The sequence below is a fragment of the Dysidea avara genome, chromosome 9 (assembly GCF_963678975.1).
Source record: "Dysidea avara chromosome 9, odDysAvar1.4, whole genome shotgun sequence".
Classification (NCBI taxonomy): domain Eukaryota; kingdom Metazoa; phylum Porifera; class Demospongiae; order Dictyoceratida; family Dysideidae; genus Dysidea; species Dysidea avara.
The window spans coordinates 10,944,274-10,966,351 of NC_089280.1; the positions used below are offsets into that span (position 1 = coordinate 10,944,274).

General features: G+C 37.2%; 2 protein-coding genes across 2 annotated transcripts; one reads left to right on the forward strand and one right to left on the reverse strand.

Moving 5' to 3' along the window:
* Positions 1-460: 460 nt before the first annotated feature.
* Positions 461-7,452, reverse strand: LOC136265651 (hamartin-like). Its single transcript, XM_066060546.1, has 16 exons — positions 7,169-7,452; positions 6,432-6,524; positions 6,278-6,340; positions 5,246-5,396; positions 4,752-4,900; positions 4,623-4,696; positions 2,694-4,454; positions 2,592-2,638; positions 2,226-2,392; positions 2,089-2,165; positions 1,930-1,983; positions 1,781-1,877; positions 1,625-1,720; positions 1,294-1,432; positions 1,056-1,213; positions 461-898 (listed from the first exon to the last, which is right to left on the reverse strand). Exons 1-16 carry the CDS (start codon positions 7,406-7,408, stop codon positions 713-715), a joined length of 3,552 nt encoding a protein of 1,183 aa, XP_065916618.1. The 5' UTR covers positions 7,409-7,452; the 3' UTR covers positions 461-712.
* LOC136265652 (aminoacyl tRNA synthase complex-interacting multifunctional protein 1-like) lies at positions 7,449-22,039 on the forward strand. The gene is made up of 9 exons (XM_066060547.1): positions 7,449-7,615; positions 7,674-7,699; positions 18,275-18,371; positions 19,036-19,124; positions 19,587-19,692; positions 20,203-20,310; positions 20,356-20,470; positions 21,395-21,522; positions 21,789-22,039. Exons 1-9 carry the CDS (start codon positions 7,498-7,500, stop codon positions 21,953-21,955), a joined length of 954 nt encoding a protein of 317 aa, XP_065916619.1. The 5' UTR covers positions 7,449-7,497; the 3' UTR covers positions 21,956-22,039.
* Positions 22,040-22,078: the final 39 nt, after the last annotated feature.

The following is a 22,078-nucleotide window of genomic DNA, read 5'->3' on the forward strand; positions in this document are numbered from 1 at the left end:
TCTCTTTGGCCAGAAAATAGCTAGCAATCACCTACAGTAAATCAAAAAACGTATGCTCTTGGAACTGTACCACATACATGTCTTCAAAATTTTCCACAAACTTACATAGGAATTTAATTGAAGAAAAGGACTAGGAACACTTGATTTAACTATCGAAGCCTCTTTATAATATTATTTTTTAGACCGTAGGAAAGGAATTATTTGTAAACAAAGTGATTTGTCATGCTTAATCACTCACAGAATTCAATACTTCAATATGGGAAGTTACTTTGTTAGATAGTCAATTTGACCATATCTCTGGAACCCTTCAAGATACCAAACTGAAATTTTGACACAAGATAGATAAACACCCAATTTAGCTAGAAAACTGACCAATGTGCCAAAAAGGATGGCTTTTCAAAATTGGGTCACACATACGCAAGTGCTTGTTCAACAAGCTGCCCCACTAGCACAATCACACTTCATTTTAAAAATGTGCACTTTTGATGATTTAAAAAAGAATTTCCAATATACAACATGACACAAGACAATTACAAATATGATGAAGGACCTGCCAGGAAATAGGAATGCTTCAGAAGCAACTATATACAACAATTTGCTACATAAAAACATGACTAGAATACAAATCTATTGATTTATTCATAGTCTGAAGAATGAAGGGAAATATACACTGCTAATGCCTACTACACGGGATTTCTAAATACATGAAATATCACTGATTTGGTTCAATGATGGCTGGCGGGGTAGGATTACTGCAGCTACGTTTGTGACGAGATCGGTTGTGTTTATTATTATTCATAGCTTGTTTTGCCGCACCAATTTTGTTCTGTAACTCCAGAATATCAGATTCTTGCTGCTTACAAGTAACTTTGACAGAATTGTACCTATCCTCAATCATCTACAATGAAATAACATTATTAATCTAACAGAATTTCCTGTTCGTAAATGAAAACTAAAAAAAAAACGTAACACAATAAAAAAAGGTTTCAATTGATCCAATAGAAAACTCAATGATGTCAAAACACCCTAATAGAGCATACACCATTTATACATACCTTTATTTTAGCTGCACACATCTCCTTGATGGCTGCAATTGAGTTCTCCAATGTTGAAATTTTATTGTCTTTGGTTTTAGTTTGGTTTTGTAATTCATCAACTTTCATATTCATCTCCTGCAGTTGTTGCTGAAGCTCAGCTACTTTCTCCCGAGCAACTGTAAATACAAAAACTATAAATACCACCTATACACAATTGTTACATACTTCTTAGTGCAGTAAATAATAATTTACGTACCATCTCTTTCTCTTCGATATGTTCTACACATCATCTCATACTGTTCTGACATAGCTGTCTTCTTCCTATTAGCCTCCACTAACTGTTGTTGCTGTTGTACTTGATTAACCACCAACAAATCTCTACTAAGGGACTCCACCTTAACAGAAACATAACAAAACATAATAGCCAATGTTTTATATGCAAACAATTTCACATCAGGAAATGCTGACAAGGCTCCCATTACACATTACACTTCACTATGTACGACCTATCAATATTTTCATTGTCTATTTCCACCAGGATCAATACAGCACAGTAGAGACGAAGTGAACCACATTTGAGAACTTACTTGTGCCTGTAATTCTTTGGTGTGTTGCAGTAATGGTTCGCTCTGCTTCAGTCTGGCCTCGAGAGTGAAAATCCTTGAATTTGCTGACATGAGCTCCTTTAAAAAGAAGTGATACATCATCACAATCTGATCTCTTTCACACAGAAGTAGGCTAACCTTCTCCATGTTATGGTTTTGAGTTTCAAGACTTTTCACCCTCTCTTTTAGCCTGTGGTTCTCAATGTCCTGCCTATTTTTCTCAGAATTTAGTTTGCTACAAGTGAACACAAAATTGATGGGGTATATATCACTCAATGGGTGCTTACTTCAATTGCCTTTTCAGAATGTCTTCTTTCTTATCTATGTCATTTGTGAGTTGTCTGTGGATGATAAGAATTATGTATGCGAGCATATACACACACTAAACATACTCCCATGCATGCATGACACATGTACTGTACTATACATTATGCATTTAAAAGTACCTCAATTTCTCCTTCAAAATTCCAATGCTAATGTCTTTACTTTCTACAGTTTGCTCCATAATATGTATGTGATCTTTCTATATAATACAAACATGAAGTTAACACATACCAGTGATGCCTACACAAATAATATTTACCATAGTTAGGAGGTCCTCTCTGTCTGCACTAGACTTGTGCATCATACTTAATAGTCGTCTGTTCCTTGCTGCATGTTGTAGACATTGGTTACGTTCAAACAATAGTTGACTGTGTAACAGTGTCACTTGGTCTGTCATCACTGATACCGTCTCCTGGTGAGGACAACCTGAAACATAAAATACAATTACAAGTGAATGACAAAACACAATACAATGGAAGCTCTGACGCCTTTGGACTGTATCTTATTAGACAGGTGTTCTAATTTCAAGGATCTAAGCCTACCGGCTAGTGGCCTGATTATTCAGGTGTCCACACTTCAGGCAGTCCCTCCCAATGTGCATTGAATGTGATCTACTAAAACTTACCGCCAAAGTGGTCCCAATCCATTTCATCAACACAAGCCAGTGGTATACTGTAGTAATGAAATAGGATAACTAGGTTGTGTATTTTCATACTATTTCACTTACTTCATGGCAGCATAATGATGTAATCGTCCTCCAGATTTGATGTACTGATCAAGAGACTCTATTGGGGAGACCGGACTTCTCTTAGTGCGGACATCTTTGTCACTCTTGCTGTCACTACGGTGGTACTGGTACGGCAAACAAGGTGACCTCGTCATGAACCGAGAATCTGAAAAACTCTCTGAAAGGGTGAAGTCATGGGACACAGTTGGACTGCATGGCATCAGGGTACTAGCACTGTCCAAAGACACTAGTGTATTGTGTGACATACAACTAACAGACATATCAGTAAGAGGTGTGGAACTGTAAGAACCTTCCTGTACTGGAGTATTGTCTGAACATTCTGAGTTAGAAGAATGATGGTGGAAGGTTTCTCTCTTCACCCTACTAATGTCTGAACCACCAATGGCCCATGTTATGGATCGCGATCTCTTCCTATCAACTGGTTTCTTTACTGCAGGATTAAGTGATGCTAAAAGTGGTGGAACACTGTTAGATTCTTGTGGTGGAACACTGCTAGATTCTTGTGCTTGTGACTGTTCTGATGTTTTACGCAACGTCAGTAACATTCTTAGCCTATCCTGTGGACTGAGATGCTCAGCTGACATATCTCCACTAGGGAATGACTTAGATTTTCTTGACAGTACGTGGTGACCAGAGGGGTTCTCACTAGAGGTAGGTGGTTGTACGTTAGGTACACTATTTGATGGTTCAACAACTGGGGCAGTGACTTTCTCAACATTGTGTGGCTTTGATGATGGTGCATCTGGTACCAACACAGTCATACTGGGTTCACCAGATAAAGCATCAACAGCAATTTCAACATAATCATTAGAGTCCACATCACTGCTACTGTGTCCACCTGTTGGTGAATGGGTAGCACTTCTTGATGTTGGCCTGCTAGATTTCTGATGGTCAGAAGATCTGCCGCTTATCATACCAATGAATTTATTCATTGCAGCTTTCAGAGGGTTCTGTTTCTCAATGGCGCCCATAGAGTGAACCAGGTTCTTGGCTTGTCTATTTCTAACATCAAGGTTTGTACTAAGTGATGCTGGGGCCGGTAAACTACGAGACAAATCAGGATATCGGAACATGTCAGCTGAAGAGTCATCTGATGTACATGAACTCTGTAAAGTAGTGTCAAAGTTATAAGATGCCAGAGAGGCTGTAGGAGAATAGTTCACTTGTAATTGATTATGGGAATGACTTGACTCGGTACAAAATGGGCTTGATAGGTTGGAGGTAGCAGCACCAGATGAAGTCGTACTAATGTAGCTTGAGTGACGTGACAATTGATACTGTTCGTTTGTAGTAGGGTACAATCCTAAGAATGCTGCTGGACTGAACTTAGTGTCTCCATTTTGCACAACAGGAACAAAGTTTGGAAATTCTTTAACGTCAGTAAAACTGTGCCTTCTTCTGTGGCCACTAGCTTCAGTCTTTCTTTTACAACTAAATTCACCACTTTTAGAAGCAGAAATTTTATGCACACATCTTTTAGGCCACGAATACATGTGTTGAAACGAAGACCTTTCCTGTTCACTTTTAGGATATCTCATTAAAGGCTTGACACCATCGTATGCTTCACCTGGAAGCTGACAAATTGCATCAAGTTTTTCTTTCAGGCTGGCATCAGCTGAAACAGCAAGTGCTTGAAGTAACTCGCTTTTTCCTGTACTATCCCCGTTCGCATTTATCAAAGGATCCAGGGATACATCACAGCTAAGAGCAGCAATTTCATCTGGCTCCATAGTACACCACCTATGCATTGGGTATTATGAAATCACCCGCACCACCAAACCAGCAGTATGTATTGTGAATAACCATTGTAAGTAAACAGGTATGCCAATTGTATTGTTCTCACAAATACAACAACTTGTTATTTCAATGCCACAAACTGCTTGGGATTAAATGTGTGTATACACTCACTTTATTTTTTCTTTCTCAAAGTCGGTGGATTGGCACACAAACTCAGGGTGCATCCTGACATGCTTCAGCAGTGGCTGTATTGTCAAAAAGAACATGGTGAAGTGGTACCAGCATACTTTTTGAACTTACAGCAATATGTCTCTTAAACAGATGAACTTCTCCCTTAGGCCCATACCGAGCTTTCAAGTAATCCATGAAGTTACAAGGGTACATCGTGTACAGTTGTACAAAGTAGTAATAAACAGCCACATCCAAGTGAAGTAAATGCACCTCAGGAACTGTGACAATAATATGTTACAATGTAAAAGTATGTTATGATGTAAAAGTATGTTGCAAACTGTCATAGTATGAGTGTTTATACTCTGTACTCTGCTATCAATACACCATGTACCTTTTAGTAAACCCTTTTGCTAGCCAGCTAGCCTGCTGTCATTATGACATTAACACTAATTGAGGAGGGCAGATTAATTGTGTTACCAATCAAACTATACACAGGAATTTTAATATGAGCCCAAATTCTTAACTGAAGACTGACAAATGCTTCAACAGATTTACAGATCACCTACTCCCCACTACACTGACACAATATAGCAGTACACCACCACACATACACACACACACACCTGTAGGATTACTTCCACTCCTCCAAGCTGCCAGCCTTGAGAACACCTCAAACAAATCGGCAAGATGATGAGCAATGTATGACGGAGCTAACGGCAACAGGGCTGTCAGCGCTAATACTGCGCTCATCAAAACGATCACATTGACACTGACCTAAATAACAACAATTTTAACTTTTATTATAGAGAAATCAGAGTCACTCCTGAAACTATATTTACGTCCTTATTCATAAAACACAGATTGAGTTACTATAATAAGGTGGTCTTAGTAGCAGGTCTTGAAGTACATTTTATTTTGACATGGCAATTAAGAACAATGTGGTCTTATGTTGAAGTCATGAACTACGCTAGTTATGTTTGTAATGGTCTTATTATGAAATACACCTTGCCTATGTTTGGGATCTACTTGACATGGCTACTGTAACCAAGTGTTTTACTTAAACCAAGGTTAGGTTTCACTGTACTAGATTTCTTTACCAATATAAGGTACAGGTGACTACAATAGATGTCATAGTGTATATTAGACAGATGACTTAACAATGACACAATATCATGACCTTTAATGAATACATTGTTTACTGGATCACCATGTCTGTCAGAGTTGGGGTTTAGAGTGTCAGCCACAAAGTTATAGTAATAAATTATTAATGGCCACAAAGAATTTGATAGTATCAAGACACACCTGCTTGGTTAGGTGTGATGCAATACTCGTGACCACATTTTTACAGAAATTGATGAAATGCTCATTTTATACTTCTGAATACAGACATGTCTCTGTCCACAATCAGCTAGAAGAGACCCAACGACTAATACAACACCATTTTAGGACGGAACATAGAGCTGTGTCCTGTTCCGTCTGTGGATTAAATCTGCTGGGACCAAAATCTCGGGAGAGTCTAAACGTTTCATTGTCTACATGCTTTAGCAACACATTTCACCACTTAAAAAAAATTGAACAATACATTCACCTTCACATAATACGGAATACATTACTATATGCAATAGATTTATTCAAATGAAAATTATATAAGATACCTTCAGTAGTTTGATAAGTGATGTGAACAAAGGTGTATCAACAATCTGGTAAAGCCAACTTGCCTGCACAAGAAAAAACGTTCGCTCATAAAAATTAATAGCTTTACTAACACAACACACTGAAACAATATAAAGCAGTCATTTAATATCTCACCTGTTCATTAATAATACTTGCTAACAGCATCAAAGCCTTCAGTTTCATGGAGGAATCCTTCTGGAGTGCATTGTGTAGCTTATCAAAGAAGTTCTAGAAGATTAGAGGGTAACATGAACACACCTATTTGATTATCAACCCTCTCCACAAATATCTTGTGATAATTTAGTTCACAGTAAAGTGGTTGAAGCCTTAGGTATGTTCATTCTACCAGAAGTTAAAAGGTTGAGTAAACAGCTGAGCTCTTAGTTGGCTTCATACAATACTTGTCATATCTTGTTGTGACTACTATGTTGACCTATGAATAAAATTGTGCAGAAATAGTCTGGAGCCTTTTTATTCAAACTTAAGGTCTCTTACAAGGAAGTACTCTAGTCATAAGTCTTTCAATATTTGGTGCAAAATTATTTACCTATTACCCCTGGCATTAGATGGATACAACGCAAACACTCTGCTAGAATTTTTTATGAACAGCCAAAATCTATAGGATTTTTCTGAAAGCCATTGCTACAGTACAGTGCTACCGATAAGGCTACATGTACGGCTTAATTGTTACCCTGCAGTGGAAACAAATTATCAAACGCCTTCCGGGACAGTTGCACACATTATTCCCAACGTTGTAAGCCACTGTAGCCCGCGTAAAAATCACTTTCTTTAACCGCGAGTTGCAGTCTAAGCGTTCGAGCATGAAATACTTACAATATCTTCTAAAATACGTTACGTGTACATTATCTAACCTGTGCTTGAATTTGTTTAATGCCTTTCAGTACATTCAGGGCCCCTCTCGATCCTGTTTGAAAGTAGTAATCCACTAAAGTATTCAGTAACCACGGCTCCTTGTACGTCGATAACATTTCCTTTATAACAGCGGACGTCTCGGAGGCGTCATCTTGTTGGCTAGAGTCTAGTGTCTTTATCAACTCGAAATCGTCCATGATTAAAGCGGAGCCACTGCGTTCACGGCCTAACAACTCCATTTCTCTAGGGACCAATCATTAAGTGACAAATCACGTGACGTAGTCAATTACAATAAAGAGTTTGCGTCATTGAGGTAGCTACCACAAAAATGGCGGATGAAAGAATTGATGAAGAAAGACTCGCTAAGTTGAAAAAGCGCGCTGATGAGGCAGAAAAGATGGTAGTTAAGCTCAGACAGTGTGTGGAGGTGTTGAAACGAAAAGCAGGTGAGTGCCTAGAATTGTAAAATTATATGCGCCTCAACAAATTAATTTCTTCATACAGCTGAGCACAGCAACATTCCAGCCAAAGTGAGTTTGTGTTTGTGTGTATCTGAGTTTTATAATGGAGTGAAATTTATTGATCTATAGAGGTTATGTAGGTTCCGCGTGACACTACATACACCATTATTTTTTCCCAATATTTTGGATTTGAATTTCTGCGGTCATGTTTCCAAAATTTCAGAGTTTCTAATTCCTTCCCCATTGCAGACTTCACTCCCCTCCATGGTTGTCAGATCCACTTACTGTAGTATGTACACGTTGAGCTGGATCCTCCAAAACATTTGATAACTCATGGATGTGATTTCACACGATCTTGAAATTTGGCTCATTTGTAGCACTGCTTGACCCGCTAAAAATATTTTCATTCAAATGTCTGACACAATATTTACGGTAAATCAAAACCTTCATCATATTTCCTATGGGGAAGTCATAAAAGTGTATCATCTGTTACAACCCTTTCCGAACACGTAATGGGGTCAAACCACACATGTCTGTTGTTGACAATTTTACTGTTACCACTAATCATCTTGTTGGCTGAAATGTAAACTCCTGAGAGAAAAAAAAATCTATATTTAAGTTTTAGTGCTTTTCAGGAACCAGCTCGACTTGTACATACTATCAAGTATCTGTGTGTCTGTGTGTTTACCACTTAACGTTTGCAACATTAATTAGATTGTTCTAATTACATATACATTGATAAAGTTACTCTATTAACTTTACTGTTTTTTTAATGGTTGTTAAGGGAGTGTTGTGTTATATTGTTGTCAGTATTGATTTCATTAGAACTAGATTTGTTGCAATAGTCGTGTAGACAGCACATCTCATTGCATACTGTTTGATATTGCATGCAAGATACTGTGATCAGCCTTGTAGGTAGGTCTTCTTTAGGATGAGCCCTATACTAAAAAGTTCTTTGTGTTACTGTATATGGTTAGATGTTAACCAGTGGTATAGGAAACACAGTACAGGGTTACTCTATGCCACTCTTTGATGTGTCTGTCTAGTGGAACATTTGTGTTGTGTAGTGTACAGTATCTTCAAGACATTAAAGTCATTAAAAAGCTATTCTGTGTGTGAGGCTTGTGTCCATGATTTGGAAAGCTTTGAGTACATTTGCCTTAGCTATGGATAAATCCTTATACGGGTGTATTGTATAGCAATTGTAAGCTGGACGGCTGCTTAAATTCACTGATGTGTAACTTCCCAAAACTGACTATTATAAGGTTTCACTGACTGCACAAATGTATCAAATTAAAGTTGTTTACTGTCAAGGAATATCCCTCCGTTGTGAATATTACTTCGTAATCACCTTTAAATTGCTAGGTTAATGTGATCTCATTGGTCTAAAATGTGTGCCTGTTTACAAGCAAAATTGCTGGACCACATACAAATATCCTGATTCTCCAAGTCTATATTTTTATCAAGGGGAAATGACTGCACTGCATCAAGTCTACATGCATCTTTTTCTCTCTGGGGACACCTACATGATCCGTACTCGTACATGTAAATAAATAAAATATTCCAAAGGATTCCTTAGTACACCAACTGATATAAAAAATCGACATTTTCACTTGGTCCCAGACTGGTCCCTTTTCCATTGTAAGTGTGCCATGTAACAAATAGTACCAGGCACAACTGTATTGGTGGATTTAGAGGACACATGTGCTGATTGTAATGTGATTATTATGGTAACCATCTTCAGCTGTATCTAACCAGCTCCTACACAGTATGTGTATACATTGTTTCTAATATGTGCCATATGTGCAGAAATATGATATGGTTAGTTTATCAGGTAATTAAACTAAAATATTTGTCAATTGTGCTTTTTTCACAAACGCATGAACGGGCAAAAGTGCTGCAGTTATGTATGTGATGTGATGGTGCGTGCACCCATGTTTTTTATTGGTGATTAATCAGGTTCTTCAATGGCAGTGCATGGCTCCCTGCTCAGGCAGCTGTGCAAGTGATGAATATCATTGGTGGGATGCATAAGGTCATCAATATTCCACTTGTATTTCATTCTAAGAACCATCACCGTCAATAGATGTACACTACACGGTTCATATGAATCAGTAAGATGTGGCCCTGTACACATTAAATGAGAACTATCAGCAGAATTAGTTAAATTGTGTATGTTGTATGGCTAAATGGAAGCTTCTAGATGTGTATTTTTGAGGATGCATGAACAATTCCACAAAAGAGTCATTATAATTTTCGAAAGATTTCTTTTGCAAAAGGTTTGAAAATAACAATGCGAAGTATAAAAAAAATTTTAGTATGCTTCCTTGAGTGTCTGAAAATGTCTCCAGTAACCACTACTGCATTCCTTCAGTAACCATTATTGCATTCCTTCAGTTATTCTAGTAATCATATTCATGCAGTTATCACCTTCTACTAACTAAATAACATCTCTACCACACCTTGATAAGGTCACTGACTGTTAGGTTGTTATGTTTTCTTGTGTCTATAGTATGTTCTCAGCTTGTCAGTCTTGTACAACAACATTGGGGGAATTGTGCAGCTCACGACTTTGCATTTGTTTTCCTCAATACACTGCTATTCGTTTTCTGCATAAAGGTATACTGACAGGAAAACAAAGTCTAGAGTTTTAATTTTATAATGTTGTTGTTTTGTTTGGTATGATTTTGCTCAAATCTTTCTAGACCAAGTTAACTGTGGGCAGTATGCTGTCCAATTTATCTGTACTCTAATGCCTGAGTGGTAGTAAGTTCTTCTAATTGTTGATGACGGCTGATTGTATTTGTACTTACATCATGGATCTAGAATAGTCTCCAAAACTGTTTCTGATTATACTTTAAACTATGATTCTGGGTTCGTAATTCCACCAATGTTATGTATGTAGCTCAACTATTGTGTGTGAACATGTTATTCGGCTTATTCTTGATGAATCTGCTATATGGAATACCAAATCACAAGATTTACATTTGCTATGGTTACACTGTAATAGCGGACAAGACTACACAATAATTTCCACAAAAAACTTTTAACCCGTCAAGTATTAAACTTTTAATTTGATGGTGTAGTGTACCCTGTAATTGCTTTAGAATATGCCAATGTTTAGTATCAATTTATGCATCTTGCCTCCATATGCCACTTGTGGCAAGGCACGTCTTGCTGTATATGGACGCTTATTAAATCTTTCAGTCTTGTATTGACTAACTACAATGTCAAGCATTGGCTGAAGATTTTGTTGTAAAGCAATTACTTATTCAGTCATTAATGTCAGTTATTTTAAATATCTCAAGTGTGATCACAGCATTTGTGTTTGATGTAGAACTTTGTTTGTTTGTTCGTATTTCTCTTAGAAAATGCTCTTAGAAACAATAAAATTGTGCTACCCAGGGAACAGCTCGACTTGGAATAAACAACAGTTATCGCATTGTCGTTTTTCACGATTTTGAGGAGATGTTTTTGTGGTTGTAATTCCAAGAGTTATCTGTTTACCGCCTTTGTGTTTTGAGATGTTAGTTAGATTGTTCTGTTTTCCTAATAACATATACATTAATAGAGTTAGCTTTACTGTTTTTTAATGGTTGCTAACGGAGTGTTGTGTTATATTTTTGCCAGTATTGATTTCATTGGAACTAGAATTGTTGTAATAGTTGTGTAGATAGATAGCACACCTTGTGTACTAGTTGATACTGTATGCAGGATTCTGTGATTCAGGCTTGTAGATCTAGGATTTCTTTAGGGTGAGTCCTAGCAAGCCCTATACTATATAGTGAGTTCTTTGTGTTACCATATATAGTATATGCAGTGACACAGGAAGCACGTAACAGGGTTACTTGATGTCACTCTGTGATGGTGGAACATCCTGAGCCAGTGTAAAGTACCGGTATTAGAGTTACCCAGTACTTTGCGGAGTGCATCGGTCCTTGTGTCCAATGTGTGAAGGAAAGCTAACACAAATAATATAGACAGCCCGTATCTTAGCTGTACACCCATATATGGATGCATAGCCAGTTGTATGGTTGCATTGAAATGTTTCCTAAAATGACTATTATAAAGCTTCACTGACTTTGGTACAAATGTATCAAATTTCAGTTAATCACCCTTTAAATTGCTTCATTAGAAAGTAAATGATCTCAGCGGTATAAATGTGTGCCTGTTTACGAACAAAATTGCTGCAAATGTGCCCATTGATATATAGCTACCAGTTTGGAAACCACGACAACACTTAATCACGTGATACACTTGTGAGGGGGAATCACTGCATGTGTCTTTTTGTGAAGGACTTATGAGGCTACATGATCCAGAATCTTTCATGTACATACGTAGTTAAGGTCCCAAAGAAATTCCTTAGTGTACAACTGATCTAGAAAATTGACGTAGTTGGTCCCGGGCTGGTGTTTTTTCCATTGTAAGTGCACCGTGTAACAGATATGAACCAGGCATAACTGTATTGTAGGTTTAGAGGACACATGTGTTGATTGTAATGTGATTATTGTAGTAACCATCTTCAGCTGTATCTAAACAGCTCCCACACAGCGTGTGTGTACATTGTTTCTAATATGTGCCACATGTGCAGAAATATGATGTGGTTAGTTTATCAGTTAAACTGAATTCATAATCAAAATATTTGTCAATAGTTCACAAATTCATGAACAAGGATTTTGTCTTGAGAATTTCATGTGGAATGTGATGGCGTGTGCATGATTGTTTTTTTTTTAAAGTTTTTTTAATAGTAGTGCGTTGCCCTTCTGCTTAGGTGGCTGATGAATACACCATGTATGGTCGGCATGGTGATACATGTAAAATAAGTTCATCTGTACTACCTGTATTTCAATCTAGGAACCATCTCCATACTTGCAAGATGTGCTTACTATAAATTTTGAGTGTCAGAGTAGTGAATCTAAATGTCTCCAGTAACCACTATTGCATTCTTTCAGTTATTCTGGTGATCATATTCATGCAGTTATCACCTTCTACTAACTACATAACATCTCTACCACACCTTGATAAGGTCACTGACTGTTAGGTTGTTATGATATTTGTGTCTACAGTATGTTCTCAGCTTGTCAAACAATATGGTGTATTCTTCTTTCTCAACAGGTTGCTATATACGTTACACCTTTACATAATTTCTGGAGCGCCTATGGACAAGCGTGTACGGGTGAAATTCAAAATATGGCATCCCATTGGTTACATCATTCTTGTGTTGTGCAAAATGAACCGCCACTTCATTGTATTCTGTGAAGGCAGCCAAGCTGGCTTTGATAGGCGGCCGTCAAGTCAAAGGATAACTTTACAATGGTCGAGTTAAGTAATTTCACATTGTTTGTGAATACAGAAAGGCTACCCTGTGATGTCAGTGCTACTATTCTTCTGTCGTGCCATTCAACTTTGTTTCCATAGCTTCATTTCAGTGATGCCGGTGACATAACTAGAGTTCCTTGGATGCATATACATGAAATTGACAAGGAGAAAACACCCTGACCGTCTGACAGACTCCTGTACGTAAGTATTCAAGCGTTAATCGGATGGCTGCAGGTTTGAGGCTGCTGAGGTCCTGTCATGGATTTTTTATCCCTTTCTCCACCTTTGCAAACACAATTTCTGTAATTGTAACAACAGGCTGTAGGACCAGGTGTCCTAAAGACCTTCAGCACTTGTGCTGTAAAGCCTTAATAAAAAAATAAAAAAATTAACATACTCGAACAAGCATCTGTATAATGTCCTAATAAGAAATTTTATAAGTTACTTTTTATAGCACACAGCAGCCATGTTTGAATTTCTGTTTACGGAGTTACATGCTCCCTTGTCCATCGATGCAATGCATTCCTGACAGTTTATAGTGGGGTTTTTTTGAGAGGAATTTTTTTGCAATATTCATTATCCATGAAAAATTTCCTCTTGAATTGTTTGAGTATTATAAATGCACAAAATACAATAGCTTTAATAAGTGAAAAAATTTCCCCTTGAAATTTTGAATTGAATGGAGGCAATCCACAAAAAAATTCTCTCGAAAATCTATGTGGTACCCTTTCCTGCTTAAAGTAACTACTAACCTTTTCTGCTCTATTGACAGGAAATGAGCTAAACTAAGCCTAAAATTTAAATTTTTAATGATGATGTTTGTTTGGTATCACTCAAGCCTTTTTTATGCCAAACAGCTGTGGATAGTATGCTCAGTATGCTGTCCAAATTATTACCTTGGTGAACTACTGTATGTACTGTCTGCGAAATATATTTAAACTGCTTTCATCACTGGCCATTCTCTCTGCATGAAAAAATCAAGTACAATGGCTTCTATAAGTTACAATCATTTACATTGCAAGGGTGAGTTGTATGAATGACATGAATGGCTTATTAATATTTTGTTTTGTTACAAAAGGACTTACAATGAGTACAATGAAAGATGTTGTGGATCTATAGTGGTCTCCAAAACTGTTTCTAGTTGTCCTTTTTGATGTGACTCTACTACAAAGGGTTCACATTTCCACCAACATTAGCTCAGACATTAACTATGCTTGCATGTTATTCCTAACAAATCCCTGCTGTATGAATACCAAGCCTCAAGTTTGACAAATATTCTAACAATTGTTATGGTTAAAGTGTAATAGCAGACAAGACCACACAAAATGTCCACAAAAACTTTTAATCTGTCAAGTATTAAACTATGCCATTGGAAAGGTTGATTGATAGTGTAGCGTAATTGCTTTATAAATACATTCTCTTGCCAATGTTTGGTATCATTTTATATGTATCTTGCCTCTTGGACAAGATGTTTTAATTTGAGGCTAAGGTACACTGTACATCAACTATTGGCAGAGGAGTTTGTAGTGCTCAGCCATCAATTTAGACATATAATATTACCTGAGCTTTTTGTCATGTTTGCTACAAACAAGTTTCAGCAAAAAAAAACGTATAGCCTAGATGTTTCGAGGGAGAATTTTTACTGATTTTGAGGTTTTGGGATTAGTAGTGAAATTTTATCCTTGAAATATGTAGACCTCCATATAGTACATTTGGGAGCGTCTGCAAATCTGCAGTTTTTTTTTTTCATTGTATGCACATCATTTATGTAAATGAGTGGATAACCTCTTCGAGAAGTGGTTTATAGGGTGTTAAGGTTTTGAGTGATCTGTGTTCTAAAAGTGTTTGTTTCTTAGCTGTTCTGGATCTTCTGCTAGTGTGCTTTTTGTCTGCTTGTATACCTTAAGTTGAAGTTGATAGTGTCACATGTACCCTAGTAGTGTAGTGTTACAAACCAAGTGTACCCTCTGGCAAAGTTTCGGCCTCTTATGCCAAGTTACAGGCTTACAAAGTAGCAACAACAGAAAGATCAATTTGTGCAAGTATAGGGAAAATAAATTACATGTACTTACTAAAACGGTTGTAACTTATGAACGGAATGACGTATGGAGTTGAAATTTGCACCATCGTGTTCACCATGAACAGTGAAATCAATTGCTTGGTAACTTTTTCCTTTTATCACCTTTCTTCACTGCATACAATGGTGAAATTCATGAAGAAAGATTGATTGCGCATGACATGTGTAAACAAACGGTCATAACATATATGTCCTTGGGTCTAATGCAGTGAAACAAAGATTTTCCAACTCTCTTGAGTAGGCGAATAAGATGATATCTAGGTTTTTGTTCAAAAACTGTATGGATTTTTTCAATAATATGCAAATATTTCACCCATTGTATTCGATGTGAATTTAGGCTTTCATGATTGTGTCGGGTTTTCACAGATTCAGTCACAAATATATGTTGCCATTTGTGTATGTGTTGTTAGTGAAAAGTGAGAAACAAGTAGGACTCAAACCAGTGAGGCACAAGCAACCACTGTTCAAATTCTGAGTTATTCAATGTTGAGGGATGAACTAGATGTACAATAGACATAATGAATGTGTTTACCAGCAAGTGATAATGTGATAATTGAATTGGTAGTCTTGTTTAATGGTGTGGTTGTTGTGGCCAATTGTCCATGAATGATCTCCCAGCAGTTAGACTTGTTGGGCAGGTTATAACATGCCTTTACTCTGCTGACATCACCACACATGTTGTGTCTGATTCTGTTACACTTTTGTGGTAAATGGCCATGTTAAAGTGAGGTTGCCAAAACTCAGTGAGGACACTAAGGATTAAGGAAGTCCTTGAAATTTCCTGAAATGATATATCTTTCTAAGAACTGTGGTAACCAAGATGATACATCCTATTATTTAACATTTACGTATAGCTTCAATTATGTATTGCTGAAATTGAAAACACAGTTTAGTTTAAATATCATCTTAAGTATTACTGGTATAGGATACATAGTCTTGCTACTCTCAGGTTAAGGTAATGCATAGTCTAAGTACTGTAGCACCCTGAGTCTCGACAGGTACATACTTATGTAGTTTCTGCTGTTTATGAATTATTTCTTTCAAACAGGACATCTTGAGAATTTAAACACTTTGATAATCAAGTTTATTATATATCCATGGTCCCATTGATGCGTTTCTACCTCTGAAATCAGGGTACCTTACTGATAAGGACACTGCATTATGTTTCAAGTAATTCTATGTCCTTTTAGCAAACAACACTGTATGGCCCAGCAAATCCTACATAGGTCTAGGGTTGGATATTTCTCTACTTGAAGGGTATTATAAAAAGCACCTGCTTGGTTTAGTATCCAGAACTGTTTAATATTTAAATATTATTTTGTCATTAATATTTAAATATTATTTTGTCATTAATATTTAAATATTATTTTGTCATTAATATTTAAATATTATTTTGTCATTAATATTTAAATATTATTTTTGTGGTGTGTCATGTTAACATGGTAAACAACACACTTGAGGTAGTGGTCACACCTTGTGGTGTGTTATTTTAATATGATTACTTGTAATTGCTAAAAATAAATTCAATTTCAGATGAAGGTTGTGTGTCTACAGCTGGCTGGCATTAACAAAACAGCTGATAAAATTCCATTTCTAATTTTAGTTTACCATTATCTTTTACAATATACATATATTGAAAGCAGTGTGTGTACTGTATTACATATGAACCATTCCTAACTATCTTGGTTAGCAGCCACCAGGAGAGACAGTACTGTTCAAAATGGTCTTTAAAAGTTACCAGGCCCTTCACTGCCTGTTTAGTAGTGGTTTAGAAGTATGGTATACAGTTCGTGCTTTTACAATGGTGTACGAATTCCAGTGATTGGCAATGCTCTGTTTAGAACGTTATTGTGTGATATTGCCAGTTGACACTTTTGAGTGTCAAGTTAATAATATTGTGTTGTGTTAATTTTACTGATAGATATTGTTATTGTCACTATTTATCAGTAGTAATCACTTACTGTTAACCGTTTGGTGTTGAGTGTGTGAGAAGTGCTACTGTGACAAAACAAAATGGCTGAATTGTATCCTGGGAAATAGTTCATATCAGATGTACACACATTTGCAGTATGTATAGTACATGACCGTGCACATGTACACACATGTATTGCTCACACTGTACAATGCAAACACAGTGAGCACATCACACACACACACACACACACACACACACACACACACACACACACACACACACACACACACACACACACACAAATTTGGCAAAGCCTTTGACTGCCTTGTACAAGGTTATGCCTACCTTGTACAAGGTTATGCCTGCCTTGTACAAGGTTATGCCTACCTGGTGTAATACTTGTCTACACGTGTAGTAAGGTGCTAGAGTTCAGTACAGTAAAATCCTCTTGTCGGCAAGACTGTTACCACAGGAGACTGTGCCATGTCTCACAGGTGAAAGCTAGAAAGTGTCCATTGTGCTACACTAGTCTTGCTAGTATGGTAGGTGATACACTGTAACATGGTGAGAGTTAATGGAGCATGGGAAGGCAATTAAACAGTTGAATGGTCCATCTGTTGAGTGAACTTCCCTTGTTGTAGCAACTAACTTGATATCCATCGTCAATAGCGTAATAGTATTTAGCCTCAGGAATGTGGGATACCCTATATGTGCCATATAGAAACCTCATGATGGGATACTGTGTTTTATAACATAGTACCCTTGTTTCAGGGGATTTGTGAGATCCATAAAAACTTTAATGTCTTTGTGTGGTGATTGTTACTGTATTGTTTGGCTACAGTGAAAACCCTAAACTTGGATGCCCTGAAATCACCTTAATAACCAGGTCCATGGCCCCTTTTGTATTTGTAGTCTTGCAAGTTTTATGGCTGTAGTGAGCAAATGCTGTGTTAGTGTTTTAGGTAGAGTAGTATGAGATTGCTTCATCATTATTAGACTTCTTACAAGCTAAGCCACAAAGATGCCTAGTTCAGCTGGTTTCTGCATGTTGTGCAATAATATTAAGTAAACAATATTGTGACCCATTGCTCTATGCCACTGCAAATGGCCCAAAGTTTACTACAGATGTAGTTCATGCGTACACCAGATTGCTTGATAGTGCTAGTGTCTCATTGGCTACCAATGACTTGCATAAAATTGCAGTAAATTTGGAGAAAAAATTATAAATGCTAAAATGTAGACTTTGTAAATGTGTAAATGTGCGTATCTGTACTTATCCCTTAAAATTAATACATTTATGGCACATACTACTCGGTGTGTTTGTTCCTGGTAGGATGAAGCAACTCAGTTGGAACGTGAGAATATTCAGTTGAGGAAGGAGGTGGATGAGTTGCGTAAAGTGTTGATTGACTTTGAAGCAAGAAATGGAAGTGAGTACTTTACTCTAGTTATTGTATATAGTGATGTCCATGTGCATTTAACCTGTTCGGCAAGGTATTTAATAAGGCAATATGGTGCTCCATTGGCCCAGTGTGAACACAAAATGACCCACACACAACTCATGGAATTTTCTCAGCACTAGTTCAGCTTTGTGGTTAATACAAATTAAACGTAAACTGATTGGGCCAGTGGTATACTACTGGTGGAGCAGTAGATGTCTGAGTTGGACTTATCAAAAACTCTGCTGTTCAGTATGCGTTATAAATTATAGAGTTTCCTTCTTGTGATGTAACTAATGTTTGTGGAATTAGTTATAAATACTGGCTTTAGTCACATGTGTTTTCTGACCAACCTTGTGACTGTTGTCACATGTTATACGTATCATCTTGTTAACAGGATACAGTGAAATTTATGTGTGTGTGCGTGTGTGGACTCCTGCAAGTTACTAGTAGGATGATTTGCCTGCACTGACTCGTAGCACCTGAGTAGTGCACAGGTGTCCCAGTGCTGGTTCACTGGGTAGGCGTGACCGCACTAGTACTAGCCAAAAGGCATTGCTTTTGCTTTGTGTGTAGTGTGTGTGTACTTGTGTGTGTATGTAGGTACATAGGTATGTCACTGTGTATTCTGATTAATGACCTGATCTCCTTGTAGTCGTCCAGGTACCACTACCCACCAAAACTGTTCTCATAGATGTAGCTAAACCTCCTGAGGTACAGGAACAACCTGTTGCTCCAGTGAAGGTCAGCTAACACAACAACTCCATTACACTATTAGTTGTGTTGTTATACATTATTACCATACAGTGAGAGAGGGAACGTTTTCACAATAGACAGTTCTTTCAATAAAACTTTTAATTGCTAGCTAATTATTCAGGCCACTATAATAGACTGGTGGTACACTGGTACTAGTGATTGGCGAATATTTTAACCCTCAAATTTACAAAATTATATACCTCCAAATAACATTGTATGATACTTTTCTACTGGTTTTATGTGGTGTCAAGCCTCATGCAGGATGAGTGTATAGTTGTAGCCTGAGGTTTGACCCTTGAAGAAAATTTTGACCTGTTTATATAACTTTTTAAGTTGAAATGCACTTTTGACCTTTTTATTATGTTTTAGAGGTCTGTGACCCTTGAGGCAATTACCTGTTATTAAACATAATTGCTAGTTGTTTTAGTAATAATATCTCTACCTTATTAGGTTGCTCAAGCAACTGGTGATGCTAAACCAGCTCAGAAACCAAAAGAGAAACAAAAGGAAAAGTCAAAGGAGAAGAAGGAGAAACCAAAAGCTGAAAAATCTGCTGGTAATTTTACTTATGTACTTTTGTTGTTTTATAGTTCTGGCCGAAGACTTTTTTGTTGTATGTTGAAGTACTGTTTAAATGCAATTTGAGGTTGTGTCCCTTTGATTTGTAAATGATTTTCTAAGACAAGCTGCATGGTGTGTATTGTGTACATCAGGTAACTGTAACAACAAGAAAGTTTTAAAGGACATTTACTGTATATATTTTTATGTAGTTTCACAGGAAACTCATTTTTGTACTTGTGGTTTATGATGAATTAAATGAGTGCCTGTAGTTTATTTTCTGTATAGGTACTGTACAAATCAACTGTTTTGTTCTTCTTGCTGTTTGTCACTAAAAGTATTTACCAGATAAGGATAAAATTTTAACAGCCAATTGGTTTTTCCTTCCAGGCAACAAAGATAAGTCGTAATTTTGAGAAAACATACTTAATTAGTCGGGTTTTAGCTCAGCAGGTCACATGTATTTGTGAGTTTTATTTTCCAATGTTGTGACATCATACTACCCCAGGTGGAGCAGCTCAACAACCAGTGGATGTGTCTCGGTGTGATTTCAGGATAGGAAAGATTGTTCACTGTGAGAAGCACCCTGATGCTGATACTCTTTATGTTGAGAAAAGTGAGTCCTTGTTGAGGTTATGTGTGTTTACTCTTCTGTTGTTAGTTGATGTGGGGGAGGATGAGCCTAGGACTGTACTTAGTGGACTGGTCAATGATTATTCTCTGGACGAGATGCAGAACAGAATGGTTGTTGTCATCTGCAACCTCAAGCCGAGATCGTAAGGAGTTTAGTGTACAGGAAACCTCACTTTTCGGCCACCTCTTTAGTAACACCACCTCATTATAGTGGATACCTGTAGTAGGTCCCAAACATAGCTAAAGAGGTACTGATCCTTAATAATATGGATGGGACCAACCCTAATCGGCCCTACTGACCCGGAAAATCTGACAACCCTGATATCAGTATAGTAGTACAAATGGGACCACACGTACATCGCGATTACCAAAGTATCCACATTTCAGGGTGTCTCCACTATAATTCATTTTTGGGTTGTACATGTACAATTCTGTCTCAGGATTACATAAACTTATGTCTGACTACTGTTTAAATATAAAACATCTACCCAGCTGTAGGGAATGATAATCATTTTATAATCAATGTCAAATGTAATATTTTCTAATAGAGCATGCAGTATACGTGGACAATTAATTGGGCGATTTGATGAATTTGAAACATACCGCCAAATTATAATATTAATCAGTCCCAGTTTAGTTATTCAGCAGTGTGCCAGGCATTGTGCTGAATAGGAAAGTATGAAAAAAAAACACTACTACATATTGTAGCAGTGTAACTTTGCAGGGTGAGGTATTGTGTTTGGCATGCCTTTCATTCCTGGCCATGTACGTATGAGTTGCTGGATCCATCCTGTGCACCAAACATGTCACAAAGGTGGAGTCTGTTATCTATTATTACTCACATGGATGTTGGGAATCTTGGATCCACGTAAATTAAACAGATTATGCCCACTCTAACACATAATCCTACAAAACATGCATGCTGGTTAAAGGATGCTCCACCAAATTAAAATAATGCCAACAAGTATTTTGTCTCAAAACGCCAAATTTTTGACTCACCACTTATGCTCGTATCATTGCATCAAACTGTTACACCAGTAGTCTCCATGTGTTCTTATCACCCACAGGATGAGAGGAATAATGTCACATGCTATGGTGATGTGTGCATTCACTACCTCACCAGAGACATCACAGTTTATTGATCCTCCACCTGGGAGTGTCATCGGTGATAGAGTAACGTTTGATGGATACGAAGGTGTGTACTGTGTGAATGTCAGTTGTACGAGTGTTTTTGTTTTTACCAAAGTGTACAGAGCACTTATTGCTGAATTATTAATGCAGTATATATAGTATTAAAATGTGGTGTATACCATTGTCTGTCTATTACACCATATCAATTAATAAATTATCAGTTGGTCCTTCCGTGTATACCAGAACCTTACTGCTGTGTGTTCTATTAGAGAGTTTCAGTTGTTGCAAGTTACTTGTGAAATCACAAACTGTTTATTTCTCGTTGTGTAGGTAAACCTGATGAAGTTCTCAATCCAAAGAAAAAGATATTTGAGCAAGTCCAGCCTGACTTACACACTGATGCCAACTGTATTGCTAACTATAAAGGAGTAGCGTTCACTGTGCCCGGCAAGGGAGTGTGTAAAGCAGCCAGCTTTGCTAACTGTGGCATCAAATAACTCGATAGTTGTATTTATTATTCGTATGTTTAGGAGTTTATTTTGAATGATTCGTGATCAGTAATAGAGAACATGGTTACTGTAGTTCAAATGTAACCCAACCATTAACTCATGGTAGTTACA

Bases quoted from the DNA above. Each gene is read 5' to 3' on its own strand.
- LOC136265651 (XM_066060546.1), bottom strand. From the start codon at position 7,408: ATGGAGTTGTTAGGCCGTGAACGCAGTGGCTCCGCTTTAATCATGGAC. The intron at 6,341-6,431 runs GTGAGATATTAA...TTTCTTGTGCAG, and splicing joins CAAGTATTATTAATGAACAG to GCAAGTTGGCTTTACCAGAT. The intron at 1,721-1,780 runs GTTAGCCTACTT...TTCTTTTTAAAG, and splicing joins AAAACCATAACATGGAGAAG to GAGCTCATGTCAGCAAATTC.
- LOC136265652 (XM_066060547.1), top strand. From the start codon at position 7,498: ATGGCGGATGAAAGAATTGATGAAGAAAGACTCGCTAAGTTGAAAAAG. The intron at 7,700-18,274 runs GTGAGTTTGTGT...TGTTCCTGGTAG, and splicing joins ACAGCAACATTCCAGCCAAA to GATGAAGCAACTCAGTTGGA. The intron at 21,523-21,788 runs GTGTGTACTGTG...CTCGTTGTGTAG, and splicing joins AACGTTTGATGGATACGAAG to GTAAACCTGATGAAGTTCTC.